This window comes from Lycorma delicatula, chromosome 3, assembly GCF_047948215.1.
Source record: "Lycorma delicatula isolate Av1 chromosome 3, ASM4794821v1, whole genome shotgun sequence".
Classification (NCBI taxonomy): Eukaryota; Metazoa; Arthropoda; class Insecta; order Hemiptera; family Fulgoridae; genus Lycorma; species Lycorma delicatula.
This window is the reverse complement of record NC_134457.1, coordinates 72,372,936-72,392,159: the sequence shown is the minus strand read 5'-3', so window position 1 is coordinate 72,392,159 and position 19,224 is coordinate 72,372,936. Positions and strand designations below refer to the sequence as shown.

At 27.6% G+C, this 19,224-nt stretch overlaps 2 protein-coding genes across 2 annotated transcripts in view; one reads left to right on the top strand and one right to left on the bottom strand.

Moving 5' to 3' along the window:
- The window catches only part of LOC142321684 (zinc-regulated GTPase metalloprotein activator 1-like), a 443,413-nt gene that overhangs the window by 296,187 nt on the left and 128,002 nt on the right, over window positions 1-19,224 (bottom strand). The gene's annotated exons all lie outside the window — the stretch shown is intronic.
- Window positions 5,395-18,205, top strand: LOC142321691 (alpha-tocopherol transfer protein-like). Its single transcript, XM_075359978.1, has 6 exons — window positions 5,395-5,560; window positions 8,726-8,885; window positions 13,495-13,744; window positions 15,007-15,117; window positions 17,052-17,154; window positions 17,957-18,205. Exons 1-6 carry the CDS (start codon window positions 5,422-5,424, stop codon window positions 18,109-18,111), a joined length of 918 nt encoding a protein of 305 aa, XP_075216093.1. The 5' UTR covers window positions 5,395-5,421; the 3' UTR covers window positions 18,112-18,205.

Here is a 19,224-nt window from a genome sequence, read left to right as displayed (position 1 = left end):
AACAAACTGCTATTTTCATTTGTCAGACTGCTATTCCAAGACGTGTACTTAGAATTGAGGTCACCCATGATTGCCATGGGCCCTTCCCAATCTTCTAACACGGCATCGAGATCAGCATCGGGAACCGCTGTGTTCAGCCTATTATACGCCGAGACTAGCCTGTATTCCGTGCCTAGATGCTCCATATGTACACAAGTCTGCTCCATTACATTGGTGTGGAGATCGACTCGCACATGCAAACAGCGTCTATGGACTAAACGAGCGGTTCCGCCGCTGGCACGGCCTCCGGGTGGTACTGGCCTATCCGTATCCGCCCTATATATAAAATTATTCCGAACGGTCAGTGATTATTGAAAATTCATTCTCGTGTATGCCCTTTTACTGGAGCTTGCGAGTGGTGGGGCCCCAGCGCCGCTATGGTGGGAGATCTGCGCGGTCATCTACGTGGTGGGAGTGACGCTGTGCAAGCGCGTACGTATACTGTACTCCCGCTGACATCTGGCTCCTAGCGTTGTGTTCTTGTGTTCGCCGATATTACGCTATGCATATATGTGGTAACAACATATTACTACTCTTACATACAAGTCCTACAACTACACTTCAACATGAGCATCAAATATTGTAGTTTATTTTTTGTTAAAATATGAAGTTACGATTAAGACAATATGATAAAAAGATAATCATTATTGAATGTAATTTAGTTAGATCGGTTAACATCAATTTTTTATCTATTTATTTATTGAAGCATGTTAGATTTAATTACTTACCACTCCGAATTTATTGAGAAGTACAATAAAAAAATTTCTTCTTACCTATAAAAGAAAGAAAAAAATCATTAACATGTTTTTATTCAAAATTATGCAAAAAAGATATTAGACAAATACATTGTTTAAAAGATATTAAAAAAATCTGATCCGGACACCACACGACTTCCTCCCCCTATTAAAATACATATATATTTTATATATTTATATTTTTTATTACAATTTTTTTTTTTTTGTTATTGAATTATTATCTATTGTAATTTTTTTACAATCACAAATTTCAATCAACATTGGATTTCAATCAAAAGTAAAACTTTTGATTGAAATCCAAAAAAATGACAATAAAATTGTAAACCGTACGGTAAGAGACTCGCAGATATCATCCGCTCAAAAATATTTCTATCTATTTTTATGTAATATAAATCACATTTACAGAAAGAATAAAATTCTTTTGATTATTCTTTGTTTAATAAATGAGATCAGGCCGGTAATTGTTTTGTAACAATTTTTTCTATTTTTTGCTTATTTATGGAACGCTTAAACATTGTTTATTTTCTATTATTGTAAATCTATTATCTATTACATATATTTATCATGTATTTATTTTAAACAAAATTCTAGATTAATAACAGAAATGTAGTGTCTTACTTTTTTTGATATCGCATCATTTTGTTAAAAACAGTTTTATTTATGCTACAGAAATTTTTGTTTTTTGAGCGGAAGAAATGATATCTGCAAGACTCTTACCGTACTGTTTACAATTTCATTGTAATTTTTTTGGATATCACTGCGTTTTGTTAATTATTTTTTTTATTAATTACTGATTGTTATCTTATGGATTTATTATTAAAATTTATTGCCTTTCTAGAACAAACAAATATACATATTTTGAATTTCTCGGCAATTTTTTTTTTTTTTGTTGATAGTCATATCAATCACTTCATACAATGTTTTCCTTTTTTAATAAAACTAGTATAAGACCTTCACGAATCGAAGATCCATGATACAACATTGCACTTATTACTTGTTAAGTGCAACCCTCGATTTTTACTGTGAACACACTTTATACATTATTATAACTAAAAGAACTTTTTTTATTTCTCCATCGCTTAGTTCAAATATTTCTAATTGTAGAATAACATTTTACCAATCGAGTTTATTTCTATTTTATGTAACAATCTTTGTTGCTACGTTTTCATTTCCTTACTGTTCGTGTTTTTTGTTTTATTAGCAGCTATAATCTCTTGTAAACTAATACTTTTATTTTTTTAATAAAGTGATGGGATTTACGAGATCATTCATAAATTAAAAAAAAAGGCGCCGTTAAGTACTGCTACTTAGCGGCACGATTCGTAAACCACCTTTTTGAGAAAAAAGTAACAATCGAGAACCGCGGTTCATCAAATGGAAGAAAAAACGCCAATAAAATTCGAGGTATTTTTGAAAATTCTTTATTATAAATCTAACTGAACGGAAATATAATGTTTTCATGATTATTTTTTAATCTTCTTTTTCCTATTTTTATTTCAATTTTAGGTTAGATCATGTTTATAACTGAATACATAGTTCGTTGACTTCGCGTGCCGTCCAGTTCTGCGGACTCATACCGACAAAGTTCTAATGTCTAGATATTTTTAAACTACAAATTTCTGAAGCTTAATATATTAGAAAAGTAATTAATTACGTCATTATACAATTAAAAAATGTATACATATGCAAAGAGATAAATAATCAAATAAAAAATTAAATACACCAGAAATGTACAACATTGGTCCATTCTGTTTTTACAAAAGTTTATGTAATTAAATAAAGAACAAAAGTTTTTTTTTTTAAGAACAGAAATAAGCAATACAGAAACGACCTCTTATTATTCATTTCAAAACAGCATTTTAAATCCTGCAAAAAAATGTTTATTATTTTTTAAATATATTTTTATGAATGATTAAAATGATGAAAGTTCAAAACAAGCACAAGGATTGTAACTGAATTTACTGTTACGGAAATAGTTAAAAAAACATACCGTATTTATTTGAGTACCCCGCACTTTTTTTCTTGGAATTGGAGAGAAAAAAATAAGGGTGAGGGGCTTACTTGAAACAGAGCCTTCAGCCAGGACAATTTATGAAAAGTAAACGTTTTCTTAGAAGTACCTAAATTCAATCACATAAATATAGTTACATTAGGCTTTCGTTTATCAATACCGGATGCCGCTTATACAGAATACATCCTTAATGATTAACATCCTCTTCATATTATCGATAGGAACGAAATTACGGTATTTTTATAAATCTGATTCATTCTGTATGGCTGCATCCGGTTCTAATGACACTACAGTATCAGTTACCCATCGTCGTCTTGTCTATTCGCCAGTCATTGGACTGTTTGTATATGTGGAAGGTTTTGTGCATTTTATTGTTTAGTTTATGTTGTAAAGTTTAATACGGTGATTTATTTTAATTACGGCAATAAAATGAGTACAAAAGAACAGCGTCTACGATCTTTTACAGTAAATGAAAAACTGCGCGTTATAGAAGAGGCTGAAAAAATGGGAAAACGGGCGGCACGAAGAAAATTTGACGTAGATGAAAGTTGCATTCCGGACTAGTGTAAGAAGAAACAACTTCTGGTGAAAGGCACTGGTAATAAAAGGACTTTTCGTGGCTTAAAACCAAAATACACAGACATAGAAAAAAAATTGTATGACTTTGTTATGGAAAAAAGGAAATGCGGTTATGCTGTCACGACAGAAATGTGTCAATCACATGCTCGTGAAATCGCTAAATCATTGAATAAAGTTGATTTTAAAGCAAGCCGTGGATGGAGAACACGATTTTTTGCACGAAATGATTTGTCAATAAGACGACCATTTTCAACGACTTCCAGACGCTTGTGAACAAAAAAATATTACATTTTCACAAATACATAATAAATCTTAGAAAAGATAAAGGCTTCTCAAATAGGAAATGCTGATCAAACCCCCATATATGTTGAAATATCATTTGACAAAACCGTAAACAAAAAAGGTGAAAAAAATATTACGATTCGCACTGGTGATGAACAACAAAGGTGTAGTGTTACTTTACATTACTTCTGATGGATCAAAATTACCTCCGTACAATGTTTTTAAAAGAAAAACTAACTTCCTACCGTACAGGTAAATGGAGTTATTATCAGAGCACAGGAATCAGGTTGGATGGACGAAACCTTAATTTTAGATTGGATCAGGTGTGTACGGCAAAAGCGATCAGAAGATTTACTTAATAAAAAAAATACCGGTATGCTAGTAATGGATAGTTATCGGGGGCATACAACTGATAAAGTGAAAGTCATTTTAAAAAAGGGTATGACAGACCATGTAATAACTCCAGGCGGATTGACATCTTTATTGCAACCACTATATGTCTGCATTAATAAACCGTTCAAATCTGCATTAAAACAACTGTACAGTAATTGGATGGCTGATGAAAATTTCTTTCTCACGCCTACAGGAAGAATCAAACGCCCAGAGTTTAACCAGATTTGTGTTTGGATAAAAGATGCTTGCAAAGGTATTTCCACGGAATTGGTAAGGAAAAGTTTAAAAAAATGTGGAATATCTAATGAACTTCATGGTAGTGAAGACGATCACCTTTGGCAGAGCGACGTGGAGACTACCGGTAACTCTTCTACAGACATTGACAGTGACAGTCATTAATTAAAAATAAAATCCCATATTAAAAAGTGTATTGAAATGATCCTTTTCAACATGATACTTTCTTTTCGTCTTACTGGCCTACTGATTCTGAACCAAACTAGTACTTACGGCAATTAATTATTAATGTAATAATAATACTGCAATTTAAATGAACGAATTAAATGCTTTACTATCTGAATATTTTCGTATTTACGTATTTTTTAACATATCCGTTGCACTTTAAAATACCAGTATATACTCGACTTTTTTTTTTAGATTTTCGGTCCGGAAAATTGAGGTGCGGAGCTTATTCTGGGGCGGGGGGTACTCGAATAAATACGGTACTTACAGTAGTACTGTAATACAATTACAGTGCCTAATATACTGAAAAATATATATAGATACAGAAATAGATGCAGTTTTATAAAAAGAACTATCTGTATTAAAGAACTATACACAAATATACAAAAAGACGCAAGATGAGTTAAATAAAATAACTTTAATTAAGTTAATATTAAATTTATTTTGTTGTAATTAAAGGAGTGTCTTGCAGAAATTTATTTTTACAATGATAAATTATTTTTTTTGGCAAATGAAAATACCAAACTTGCTGTTTTAGTGAAATAAATATTATATTTATATTTCTTTAATTAAATACTGAAAGCATAAAGCATAAGTGTATTTCTTATGAAATACACTGGATAACATTTTTTACATTAAATTCAATCTTTAAACAATCGTTAATTTCTACAAATGTGAAAGGAAATTTTCCTCTAATCTAGAATTTTGAATGTTATGCTGTTTATTTAATGAGGCAATTAAATTTTAGTTCCCACACTTGGATATAATACAAAAAAAATTTAGTAAAAACAGTTATAAGATCATATCATCAGAGATTATATAAATATTGCTAAACTATCCTGCAAACTGTTCAGAATAATTTTCTTAAGGATTATTAAAAGTACACTAAAAAAGTGTTCTAAAATGTATTTAGAAACAATGACTGAAGAACAAATTCAAAACAAATTAACAGAAAATGGAATGACTGCAGTTGAATTAAAATCTATGGTTTTAGCACTTAAAGAATGGCTCCAACAACAACAACATTTACCTCAGTACATGAGTAAGTAATTAAATTATTAAAAAAAAAACATTCATCTAATATCTAATTATTATATGATGTACAGGAATATTTAACTGATTTGCTAATTAAAATATTTCATTGGGTCAATTTACAATTGGTGGATAAATGTAAAAAAATTTTAAAGCACAATTAAACATTTATTTATCAGTGAAATGGCTAAAGTCTCAACCAATTTTTCTACAAGTATGATTTACATACTTTTTTAGAGTTCTAGAAATATTACAACAGTTTATTAAATCTAATCAGACAAACCAAAGTTACCAAGAATACAACCGATAAAGACAAAAAATTTCTAACTTATTTCTTTTTATGTCCGATCAATATAAACTTAAAATGCAGATAATTTCTCATTACCTTTTGACAAAACAATGTTATTTTCAAAGATTATTTGTTAGAGCAAAGTTAAACATTTCACTGCCACATTAAGAGCTAAGTGTTCAGCTGGCAGAAAAGAAAACACGATTTAGTTTTTGCATAGATATTAATAATAATTTTTTAGTTCATGTTTGTTAGTTGAGTTTTTGTGCATCCAAGTTTTATTTTTAGTATTTACCACTTAAGAATGTCATAAATTAAAGATAATTTTTTTTATTATTTTATTTATATATATACATCTTTATTTGTTACCGCTGTTTAGATAATTAGTAATAATATGTTATGTTGTTTTAATTGTTTAAATTGTACAACTCAATTACATGGAAGAAATTAAACAAATAGTAGGCTCTTTTTAATTTTAGATTTAATTTTCATTTTCTTGACATACATGTTTTTAAAATCTTAGTGTAACATTAAATAGAAATTCACGGTGGAGGTAATTCCAAAAAGCACTATTCGATGAAAAATAAAGCTAAAAATATATTTACTGTATTTTATTGGTTAGGTGGATTCAGTGATTTGAATTAAATATACAGGCTATTCCAAGAGGAAACGGGCATACTTCAGGCTATGAGGAAATAGCATATACTTAGGAATCCACCACCCTATAAATGAAATAAAAGAAAAGGTTCATATGAATACAAAATCAAAATCATTTAGTTTTCCATCAATTATGAGTGAAGGAAATATTTTTTCAAAGTTACTACTACAATACTGATTCTATGGCAGAGTGGTAACATCTCAGCCTTTCATTTCATCTAGAGGTCTGGGTACAAATCCCAGTCAGGCACGGCATTGTTCACACGCAAAAAAAAATTCATAACCATTCATCAGAATCAGTAAGTGGGCATTAGACTAAACCTGTTGTTATAGTATAAATAAATACCTTGTTATATTTTTATTGGCACAAAATTTTGGGGAAAATTCTACTATTTTTGGAACATTTTAATAGGAAATTTTAAAAAGTTAAGCTCAAAGTTGTAGCTCAATAATTATTTTTTTTTTTTTTAACTAAGAAAATATTTGTAAGAAAAATAAAAACTTTGAATTAGATGAACAATGTTGCAAATTACAAAAATGTTCTAAATTCCAAGTGTGACGTATGTAACATATATCAGGATTTGAGTCAAATTTTTCCATTTATTATTTAATATTTGTAAATTTTCTAGAGAATCTAGTGAATTATCAGACTAGATAATCACCCATCAGAATTTAGTTAATTTTCTATTTCCTGTTATATAATAATAAATACAACTTTTGTAGATAGAATCTTCTTATCATAATGCAATAATTATGATTGCCAAAGTTGACTACTAATTACTAAAAAATGATTGTAAAATGATTAATAAAAGTTTATCAAAGTGAACAATAAATTGTACTGTCGTTAATTTTTTAATAAAATAACATTCAAATAGAAACCACAGGGAAAAATTGTTCAGACCATGAAGGAAATGCTGTGCAGCCCTGGAGATAAATAATATATACCATAAGACTGAATATTACTAAGATCAAAACTAAATAGACATGAGAATTTCATTAAAGCCAGATGATTCTTCAACTATGATTCACATGTAGATTTCCATTTTTATACAAGTAGATTAGTTCTATGCTTTATAGTTATAATTTTTCATGTAAATTTATACATTTTTTAAATTTAGAATCATGTAAAAGTTAGAATTTTTATGAAAAGTTAGAATTTATGTATCTTGTTGACATCTTGAACCGCTTATATATATTAATTCATATAAAGAAAACATAACACAGCATTAACAGACAACATGAAAATCTGTTTAATTAGAATGTACAAATTCAACTAAACAAATGTAATGTTTAGAGATTGACAGCGTACCAGACAGTAAGATAATCTCAGTCCTAACCATCCTCTTTTATTTATTACACTCTTATATGTAAATAGGTAAACACTCAAAATAAATACTAAGATTTATTTTAACAAAACTAATAAGCATTGGAAAAAAATTCCCAAGTGTATAAGTAAAAACTAAAAAATATAAGTAAAAAATCTGCCTAATTTTACTAGTGGTGTTATATACTCAAAATAGTACAAAAAGGCAACACAAAATATATAACAGTTCAAAAACAGAATAATCAGAATTGACAATAAATTTTGTAAAATAAGGAGGCTGTTACATTTAATACTTTTATAAGTAGAGGGTAGTGGGAAAAATCTCAGAATTACAAAAGCATATAAACCAAAATGTAATAAATTGCAGGAAATTTAATGACAAATAGAGAATAAACACAAACAATTTCTTACATTTAGTTCTCATAATGACATTGTCTAGGGACAAATTGGCTGGCTGAGACTAAACAAAGAAGCTGCTGCACTAAAATAAGCTTGTTGCCATGAATTGCAATCATTAATAATTATGAAAGTACCGAATCATAAAATAATAAATTTAAGTTCACATCACATTACAGACATGTCATACTGCAACTTGATTCACTTATTTTGATCTAATGCAGGATAAATTTTTTTCAAACACTGAGTAAAGCTGGCCTCCGTGGCACGAGTGGTAGTGTCTCAGCCTTTCATCCAGAGGTCCTGGGTTCAACTCAGCATGGCATTTTTTGGCATTGGCATTGGGCATGGCATTTTCACATTCTACTTATCATTCATCTCATCCTCTGAAGCAATACCTAACAGTGGCCCCAGAGGTTAAAAGAAAAAAATTGAGTAAACCAAAAAAAGTTAAAATTAATTAATTTAATGTTATTAAATTAATTTAATTTAAAATTATTAATTTACAGGTGAACAAGAATTAAAATATTATTTGTGGGGCAGTAAATGTAGTTTGGAAAGAACTAAACAAAAATTAGATGCTTATTTTACAATGAGACATCTGATCCCTGAGTTTTTTTCTAATAGAGATCCATGTACTGATCAAATGATGCTTTATAGAAAATCATTGTAAGTATAACATAAGCCAAATCAGTAAAAATTATTAATTAAATTTATTTATTTTACGATTATTATTTATGCATTGTAAAATTATGATTAAATTTTAATTACAAAAATAAGCAGATGGTTTTTCTTCTAAACATTGGTAAACTGGAAACAGAAATTTATGAAAATACTGAAGAGATTTGTTTTGAGAAGTAATTCCAAATAATAGGAAACATACAACATAATGGCAGGACGGAACATGCAAAGAGCATCAATACTTTCATCAATACTTACTGTCTTCAAGAAATGACTATGAACAAATTAAGGATAAAAAAAAAGATACATATAATACAAAAACAATAATTTACATTGCAACAATTTTCTTCCATATACATGGTCATTGAATGTAGTAAAAATTATATGTTCATTTTCTTTTTTTTTTTAATTTATGTTAGGTCAAGATGCAGTTATTTAAAGGTTATATTAATTCTTGTTTTTGGATTTTTTATTTTGGTTATTACTTAAATTTGGATTTAATAGTAATTTTTTTGAATTTAGCTTTTAAATTATGTACATATCACCTGTCAATCTCATAAACTGAGATAAGTTGTAACAAAGCAGATGTACTGGAAAGTGTATCTAGAAACAGATTTTGGGTTTTATTTATTTACAGTAACTAAGTTTACTGTTCAAATCAGTTGAATCTGATAGGTTTTTTCTAGGTTTCTCTTTTATCCTTTCTTTTTTTATTTGATTTTTTTAAATTTAGTTATTGTACTGTAAGGATAATTAAATTTTATGTAAGAATAATTTTTTTTTAGTACCTTTTGTAACAGGGTTTTTTCCCCAAATAGTAAAGATTTACCTTTAATTGTATTTATTGTTGAAAAATTATTTATGAATTTTGAGTCATTGTGAAATGAAATTCATTTTTTTATTTATCTGGTTACCTGGTAAATTGATTTAATCAAGAATTTCTTTTTGTTGATTTTTTTTCATTTTGAAATTTAAAATTAAGGTTAATAATTTTTATTAAATATAAATTTATTTTTTTAAATAATTTTAGTTTTTTAAATATAATTTATTTATTTACTTCTTTTTTTGGATTAATCTTTTATCATTTTAAGTTCGTTGTAGAACAAAAATTTTTTGTTTATTTATTTTTTTACTGGGTTTTATTTTAATTATTTTATTTTTAATAATGATTGAATTAGTAGTTAAAAATTCTTAATATGAATTAAGCAAAAAATATTTTCACCTATTAATCAAAAACATGTCCTTTAGTTTTTAATAAAGATTTGACCTGCTCAATGATTTTAAATAGCCGCAGTAATTTGATTGTGCTAAGGTAGCATAATAATTAGTGTTTTAATTGAGGTGTGGTTTGAAGTGTTGAAGAGGGATGATAAGACCCTATAGATCTTTATTTTTGATTTTTGTTATACATTTTTTTGTTAATAAATTTTGTTGGGGTGACAGATAAAATTTTAATCCTATTTTTTTTTTTTTACATTTATTAATGTTTTTTTTATATTTTTTTTAATTATAATAATAAGTTACCTTAGGGTTAACAGCATTATAAATCTGGAGAATTCTTATTGATAAATTTGTTTGCGACCTTAATGTTGAATTATAAATTTCTGTGCGGGAGGTTTTACAGTTTAGGGTCTGTTCGAAATTTAAAATTTTACATGATCTGAGTTCAAGCTGGCATGAGACAGATTGGTTTCTAACTTCTTTTAATTAATTCTAATTGGTATGAAGGGATTGTTAGTAATCTAATAATTTTTTTTACTAATTTGGCAGATTTAATTAAGTCAAAATTTAGAATTTAATAATGTATTTTTTACAGTTAGTAAATGGTTTTTAGTACTTATTTTTATTAGTATTTATTCTTTTAGGTGTGTTTTTTTTACTTTATTTAAGCATAAGGTATTACGATATATTCAGCTTCGAAGGGGTCCTTATAGGGTTGTGTTTTTGGTTTATTTCTGCGTTTTAGTATTGCTTTTTTTTTCTTTTGGGAATTATTTGATTTATTTTTTGGTTCCTATTTTAGGTTTTGTTATTTCTTTATTATTTTGGTTGTTATTTCCTTTTAGTTTAAATTATGTTGGTTTTATTTACGTTTTTTTTTTTGTTTTTGTTCTGATTTTGTGGTTTATTTTTTTATAATTGGTAGTTGGTTATCAAGTGCTGTTTATTCTTGATTAGGTTGTATATGTAGAATTATCTAAACGGTAGTTACCGGAGGCTAAACAGGAAAAAGAAAGGTTGTATATGTAGAATTTCTCAAAGAATTTCTTATGAAGTTTTTTTTTTTTTAATTATTTTACATTGTGAGTCTTTTAATTTGGTTGAATTATATTATTTTCAGTTGGATGTTTGATTTTTTCTTTTCCTTTATTTTTTCTTTTTCTTTCTTGTATTTTGGCTGAAACTAAAAGTTCTCCTTTTGATTTTTCTGAGGGTGAGTCAGAATTGGTTTCTGGATTTAATGTTGAGAATAGATCTTTTAGTTTTTCTTTGGTTTTTTTTGTCAGAGTATAGTAATATAATATTTACAAGATATTTGTCATGTTTATTTTTTTTTTGGTGGTGATTGTATAAGTTTTTATTTTTTTAAGGTTGTTTTTATTTATTTTTTTGTGTGAGTTAGTGGTTCTTTTTCTTATTATCATTAAGATACGTTAATATATTTGTGTTGGAGAAGTTATTTGCCTGTTGTTTTAAATTATATTTTGTTTTTTTTTTGTTTTTTAAGGTGTTTATATTTTTCATTATTTTAAGGTTTTTTGATTTTGTCTGGTTTAATTTTGAAGTTAATTGATTGTGCTTTAGTATAATTTCAAGTTATATTACTTAAAGCTTATTAACTTAGATTTTATCTCATATTTTAGTTATTATTGGGTTTATATTGAAGCATGTTAGGATTTGATCTGTAAAGATATATGGTTCTTCAACTGGTCGTGCTCCAATTCATGTTAATAGGATAAATATATTTACTATAATTCAGAATAATATTTTATTTATTGGATAAAATGAGTTTGTTTGAAATTTGTTTTTTATTAGGAAGGTATTGATATAATGATTATAATCAATATATCAGTGTGATTACTCCTCCTAATTTCCTGAGGATTGATCGTAAAATTGCATAGGTAATTAAAAAATATTATTCTGGTTGAATATGGGTAGGGGTGTAGATTTGCAGATGTAAAGTTTTCTGGATCTATAGTTAGGGATGGATTTATGTTAATTATTATTGTAAGTATTATTAGTGTAATTGTTATTCCTATAATGTCTTTAATGGTAAAATATGAGTGGAATAGGATTTTATCAATGTTAGTTTTTATTCCAACTGGATTTAATGATCTGTTTCATACTAAGAGTATTATGATTATTGCAGCTAAAATGAAGAGTAAAATAAAGTGAAATGTAAAGAATAAGTTTAGTGTTGGATTATCTACAGCAAATCCACCTCAGATTCATTGAACAATTATTTCTCCTGCATAGAGGATAGCTGAGATTAAGTTTATATTGCTCCTCAGAAAGATATTTGTCCTCAGGGTAGTACATAACCTATGAACACTGTTGTTATTAATATTAGTATAATTATGGATCTTGATATTCATTTTTTTCTTTAGTTTGTATGATCCATAGTATATCCTTCAGCCTGTGTGTATAAAAATTAAGATGAAGAATATCGATGCCCCATTTGCGTGATATTTCAGATTATTCTTCCATAATTTACATCTCGAGTAATGTGAATAATTCTTTTAAATGATTGATTAATGTTTGATGAGTAGTGTATGGCTAGGAATAGACCTGAAATAATTTGGATTATTAGGCATATTCCTAAGAGTGATCCAAAGTTTCATTAAAGAAATATTTGATGGTCTTGGAAGGTCAATTAGGAATGAATTAATTGGGGTTGTCTTTCGTACTGGTTTAAGCATAAGTTTTTTTTAATGGTCCTTCAAATGTTCTTGAGATATTTGTTACTGAAATTATTGTTAAAATTATTATTATTATTGTAATGTTTTTTTGTATATTCTAAAGAATTTGTATGTTGTTTTTTCTTTAGTTAGTTCTGTTGTGTTAAATTTTACTTCATTAATTTTTGATAGGGTTTCTATAATTGGATCTAATTTATTTATTAGTAGTATTAATACTATTACAATTATTCATATTGGTATTACTTTTATGTTTGGTTTAAATTTTTCGTTAGATGCGAATCTTGCTATTCCTGTATAAGTATATACATATGGGGTGATGATCGCTTGACAGCTCCCATAACTTATTCGGACCTTCATGGGCAAGAAATTTTATAATTATGCGTTCCACAGTGAAAGAGTACACCTATTACTCCAGTATCGTGAACGTTACTGATAAATTGGTTGGGAGTGTGAAACGGCCGGCTCTTCCCACTCCTTCTAGTATACTTGGGTGGGGACCCAAGTATACTAGAAGCGCGAGCTAAGTCCTATCAACCGTAGACGCTCACGAACAAAAATCCTGTTTACATTTGATTTACCCTCGCGCGTGCGTGCGTGCGTGTGTGTGTGTGTGTGTGTGTGAAATTTAAATATGTAAGTGTAGGTTGAATGATTTTATGGAAAATTTCTTGTTGCAGGAATGTTTTTCCACTTCCACGATTAACAAAAGATGGCTACCGAGTATTTTACAGTGGACTTTATTCTTCAGCCATTAATTTTTGTAACTTAACTCACTGCAGAAGTGTAGTAAACATGAGTGATTATTGTATGATAAATGATTCTTTAACAAATGGAACATACATAATAATTGATGGAAAACATATAACTTATAAACACGTAAAACAAGTCCCAACGACACAGTTCCTGAAAGCACTATCTTATGTTACTGTATGTATAATGTATATAAATACACACATAAATGTAATAACAAGTTTGGCTCTATGTCAGTCACTGCCAACATCATAAACAAAAAGAATGAAAAAGTTTAAAAGATTTTTTTATTGTTTTTATTAAATGTAAAAATAAATATGAATTCAAATTTATCAAATAATTTATTTTAAAAAAAATTATCCATGAAATACTAAAGCAAATTTATATCATATATACTATACATGGTACAAATTTTCTAAAATTTAAAAACACTAAAACTGTTACACGGAATTGTACAATTGCAAAATTGCATGGGAATATTTTAGGAGCTGATTTGAAAGATAATTACAGGTAAAAAAAATTCTAAATAACTTATGATAGAAGTATTTTTTTTTTTTTTAAACAATATTATTTCCCCCTGATGTCAGCTCTATGGATAAAATAAAGCCATACTGAAATTCTTGGGAGCCAAATTATAGAGAAATCTGTGGTTTTAGAGTGTTTTGACCTGAAAAATCGAATAAAGCAGGTCCCAGAACTGTATCTCTAGTAGCAAGAAAAATGTTGCAAATACAAAAATATTTACATTTGCCAAAAATTAATCTAATAAAGAACACAAATTTACTCATATATAAAACGACAAATCAGTGCTATGCAACAAAATATTCTATTTAAATAAAAATGTATTAATACAAAAAATAAGACAAAGAGCTACTGTTTAAGCAATTATAGCACAGGACTCTAAGATTTTTAACTTATATAAACATAAAAATTCAATAGAATGTACATTTTGGATCTAAATAAAAAAATGTGTATACATATGAATTTACATTATGATCTGGTAAGTGAATATCAGCAATAGTGGTCACCAACCACGTCTTACCACATTTGATATATACCACATAAATTTCAAATTAAAATGGCTACCATCATTTCTTTATGTAAATCAATATACATTTAATATTACAAATTGACAGCCTGAGTTCAAAATCCTACCACACATCATAATCAGATCATATGATTGTATGCTCTTGTTTTCCTCACACCACAACGTAGCTAAGTGTATCTCAAACAATATGTTCATATTGTTCATATCTTAAACAATATTGATATAAATTATTTATTTCATATAAAAATAAATAATCAAATAAAATATTCATTATTTATTTAAAATTTTACATTAAGGCAGTAAAATCTTAATAAAAACTATTTTTTATAAAAAATCTACATTAATAATAGAGTAAACATACATTTGCTGAAGAAATGAAAGTTTGTTTCAGGAAGTATTACCATTGCGCCTGAAAGGAGTCTTTGTCATTAATACTCCACCAGTTTTTGATTACATTACTGCAATTTTTTTTCCACTTTTATCAAAGAAAATACGAGAACGAGTAAGTTAAGTTCTGATTTTATTATTTTATTCTAAATACAAAACACATCTGTGTTTTATTCATTCTTGCTCCATGTTCCCACCATCTCTTACAAATCTCTCAACAATTTTTTTTTTTAATTGCATACACAATTGTGCAAACATCAAAATGCAACAATGAACTACACAAATTTCAAAATACAACTAATACTCTAACCAATAAAAAAAATACACAATTATTATTTTAATAACAGCATCACATCCATATCCTTATAAACTACACCTTAAAATTACTAATTAAAAATTACAGCTAAGATTATATCATAAACAAACCAACAAAAAGACATATTTACGTTAAGTTCATACAAGAATTTTAATGAAATACATCTTCATCTGTATTTATCTTTATTTTGTTATACACGTCCTATTACATATGTTTATATTTATTGCTTAACCTTTATTCATATTTAACTCAGTTAATATGAAAAATTAACTAGATATAATGTAATATTATAAATAATTATTACTTAACGTAATTTTATTAATTATATAAGCATTATAGTTTATTTCTTATATTGTTTTATTTATTAATGATAATTATAAAAAATAATAATAATAAACACTCTGCCAAAATGCTTCTTACAAGACAAGATCAAAATTCATCTATAAAATCAGAAAAAACTAAAGGATGGAATCCAACATTTCTTAATCATCCATTTAATCGGAAATTGCAGAATGAAACACCATAATCTAGCCGAGATCTTGTTGTAGTTAATGGAATTCTTGGCATACATGTTTGATTCCCTACCCAATTCACGTTATTAATCATATGCAATATATTTAGTATGTTCAAACATAAATTTTTGGGTACTTTTAAATGTTTATTCTACATTATTTTTATCAAAGTTCAGAACTGAAAATTTTACACGGTTTATGACATAAGATTTCTGATAAATTCGGTAACTGTATGTTCGTAAACTAGAAAAGCACACATAAGTTTTATTAACTGAAAATTTTAATCCTGTATTTTTTGCTCATCTGTAATATATACTGAATTTTGAGGTAACAACAGTAGCCAAACAGCAAGATGACGTAAATTATAAAATCATCAGTATATAATGTATATTCAGAAATTTTACACATTATTTCTTGCCACACCAAATAATATCGCATTTGAGGTACAAAACACTACTGAAGTACACAATTTTCTGAGCTGAATGAAATGAAAACTGGTGTCTTGATTAGTCCTTCACTTTCTGAGTAATCCACAGATAAAGCTTAGCATATTTCCATCTCTACTCCACTTCTTCAGGGTATTTAATAGACCTCTACACTTAATTGTGTAGTCTACTCTTTCACTAAGTCAAAGAAAACAGCAACTAGGTGCCAACTCATAAAAACACTCCATATAACAGTTATAAGGGAAATTTGGTAATAAATGAAATCTACCTCATTTGAATCCACATTTCTCTAGTGTAATAAGAAAATTCTCAGATGTTATACTTTTGAAGTATAAAACAATACTGCAACTTATGTATGGTTCTCCATTCTCTTCATCAGCACTCATTAGAGATAAAGAATGGAAACTGGAGGCAGTTGACTTGTCTTTGACTGATTTCAAAACTAAACAGAAGATGATATAATACATTATATCTCGTGTTAATGCATCTAATAACCAAGATATAAATATTAAAATAATGCCCTTGTTTTAGTGGATGTGAAAAAAATTCTTAATTTCTAAACAAGAAATATTATTCTTGATATTATGGATATGTATTTCATATTAGAGAACTTTACTGACCAACAAGTGAAGTACATTACATTATTATAACTTAAACTTTAATTTACATAAAATTTTCACCTCACAAAAAGCTGTATTTCAAATGTATTTGCTATTTTTTAATTAAACGGTTTTAAGATATACATTATTTTAATATAAAATTATTTGTTTACTAGGTACATCATTTCAGTGGTCATACAGAACTGTATAAATTTATTGATAAGAAGATATTACCACGTGATTATGGCGGAGAAGAAGCAAGCATTGATGAATTAAATGGTAACTATGACAAAAAAATTTATATTACATAGTTCTACAACACACATACAATTAATCATAAACACACTACTCTATCTCTAAGATATGCAATTTATTATTTTTATTAGTGAACAGATGAAATGGTAACAAAGGTGATTAATAAATATAAAGAATCTTAGATATGAATGTAAACTGCATTCCGTAGATATTCACAGTTCTGTAACATCCTGAATATTCCATACAATAATATCTTCCTGAAAATTTATAAATATAAATGCTATGGTAAATATCAAATTTAATTTGCAAATTACTGAACACCACTACAATTCAACCATTTTTAGCCACACTTAATCTTTGTATGAGTTACTTCATACTATTTTTAGTCAACAGCCAATGAATATACCCAGCAATGGTACTTCAAAGGAACCAATGCAAATTTTTAAATATAACAAATCATCACAATTACTACAGAAAGCAAGATATTTCTGTAGAAAATAGAAAACCAGTAAATTATATCATATTAAAAAAAAATCAAGACCATTTAATAAATAAAATAAAAAATAGTGATGGGCACAACACATCAGAATTTTATTTCAGTTCGAGTTGCATGATCAACTTGCTAATTCGCGCATGCCTATTTAAAACTCAGTCATGATTTTAAACTGCCAAAATGATTTTAAACTCTTTTGCTTATAAATAATATGCATTACTCACAAGGGCTCCCATTAAAATGGCATACTAGAAATTAGTTTCAAATTAATATAAATCTAATAAAACTTTTCAGTAAACTAATAAATGGTAACAACAAATCTATTTCTTTCAGATGTCTGGCAAAAAACTATAGAATCTTTTAAGGAATGGGTCATGACTGAAGGATCCCTGCTAACTGATGAGAGCAAACGTCCAAAACAATGTAAATACAAGTATTCAGATTTGTTTGGAGTAGAAGGAAGTTTCAGACAACTACAGATAGACTAATTCAACAATCTCGATTAACTGACTTTTTCAACACTTACGAGTGTAATTTAGAATATATTAAAGATTATGATAAAAAATTCAAATATGTAAGTCATTATAAATACATACTAAAGGTTTAAAAACAAGAAAATAAGCGCCTACTAGTTTAGTTAATCATTTATTCCTTCAATTAGTGGTTACTGCAAATCACTTCTTTCGGTTTTATTATTCATTCTTATGCCTTTACATAAAAATACTAATTTTTCTACAATGAAACAAACCAAATTTTTAAAAAATAGTTTAAAAAACTTTGCCAACATTTTTATTTATTTTTGCATCAATTTTCTCGTGTCAAATATCTCATAGTAAAATAGAAGTCTAGTAATTCAAGAAACTGCCAGAAATAATGATAGCTGGCACCAGGAGAAAATAACAGCACAATTTACTGAAGGTGACCAAAGAACATCCTAAAAGTGTTATGACATGACTTTATCAGACATATTTAAGGAATTTGGTTCGTTCTGACACAGCTTTACATAATTTATTCATAAATATATTACTGATATAAATTTCTCAGTAGTTTTGATAACCAATCAACAATTAACACTGGAAAAAGTTACTTCTATATATATAAAAAAAGGTTAATTTAATAAAGACTGCATATATATACTGCAATGTTTTGCATCAGAAATTAACTTTTTTTATTCAGACAATTTTTGTTTTCCTAATCTTTTTCATACGCCATGAATGTAAAACATATATGTACCTAATCAGATTTGATTTCATTGAGTTGTGTTCAGTAAATTATACGGAATGAATCATTTTTAGAGCTGAATATTATAACTGGCATTTTAGTGGGTGGCTTAGTTTGCTGACATGCAACTGTATGTTCTGTTTGTTGAAGAGGACAATGAGAATTACCTCTCTTTTCTCTTCCCTTGATGTATTTCTAATTAAATCAAAACAAACATACTTTTTTCATTTAAACATGCCTGCTTAATGAATGAATGAATGAATGTAAGAGGTGATGAATATTAACGGATATATATTTTGTCATCAACTCAATATGGTTAATGAATCTAAATCTTAATCAAAATACTATGACTTGCTTCATCTTTTTGTACTGCACAATAT

What these genes read in the sequence shown, in the direction of transcription:
- LOC142321691 (XM_075359978.1), top strand. Translation starts at nt 5,422, where the DNA reads ATGTATTTAGAAACAATGACTGAAGAACAAATTCAAAACAAATTAACA. An exon ending in ATGCTTTATAGAAAATCATT is followed by an intron (nt 8,886 to 13,494) that starts GTAAGTATAACA and finishes TTCTTGTTGCAG; the next exon opens with GAATGTTTTTCCACTTCCAC. An exon ending in AAGCACTATCTTATGTTACT is followed by an intron (nt 13,745 to 15,006) that starts GTATGTATAATG and finishes AGTTTGTTTCAG; the next exon opens with GAAGTATTACCATTGCGCCT.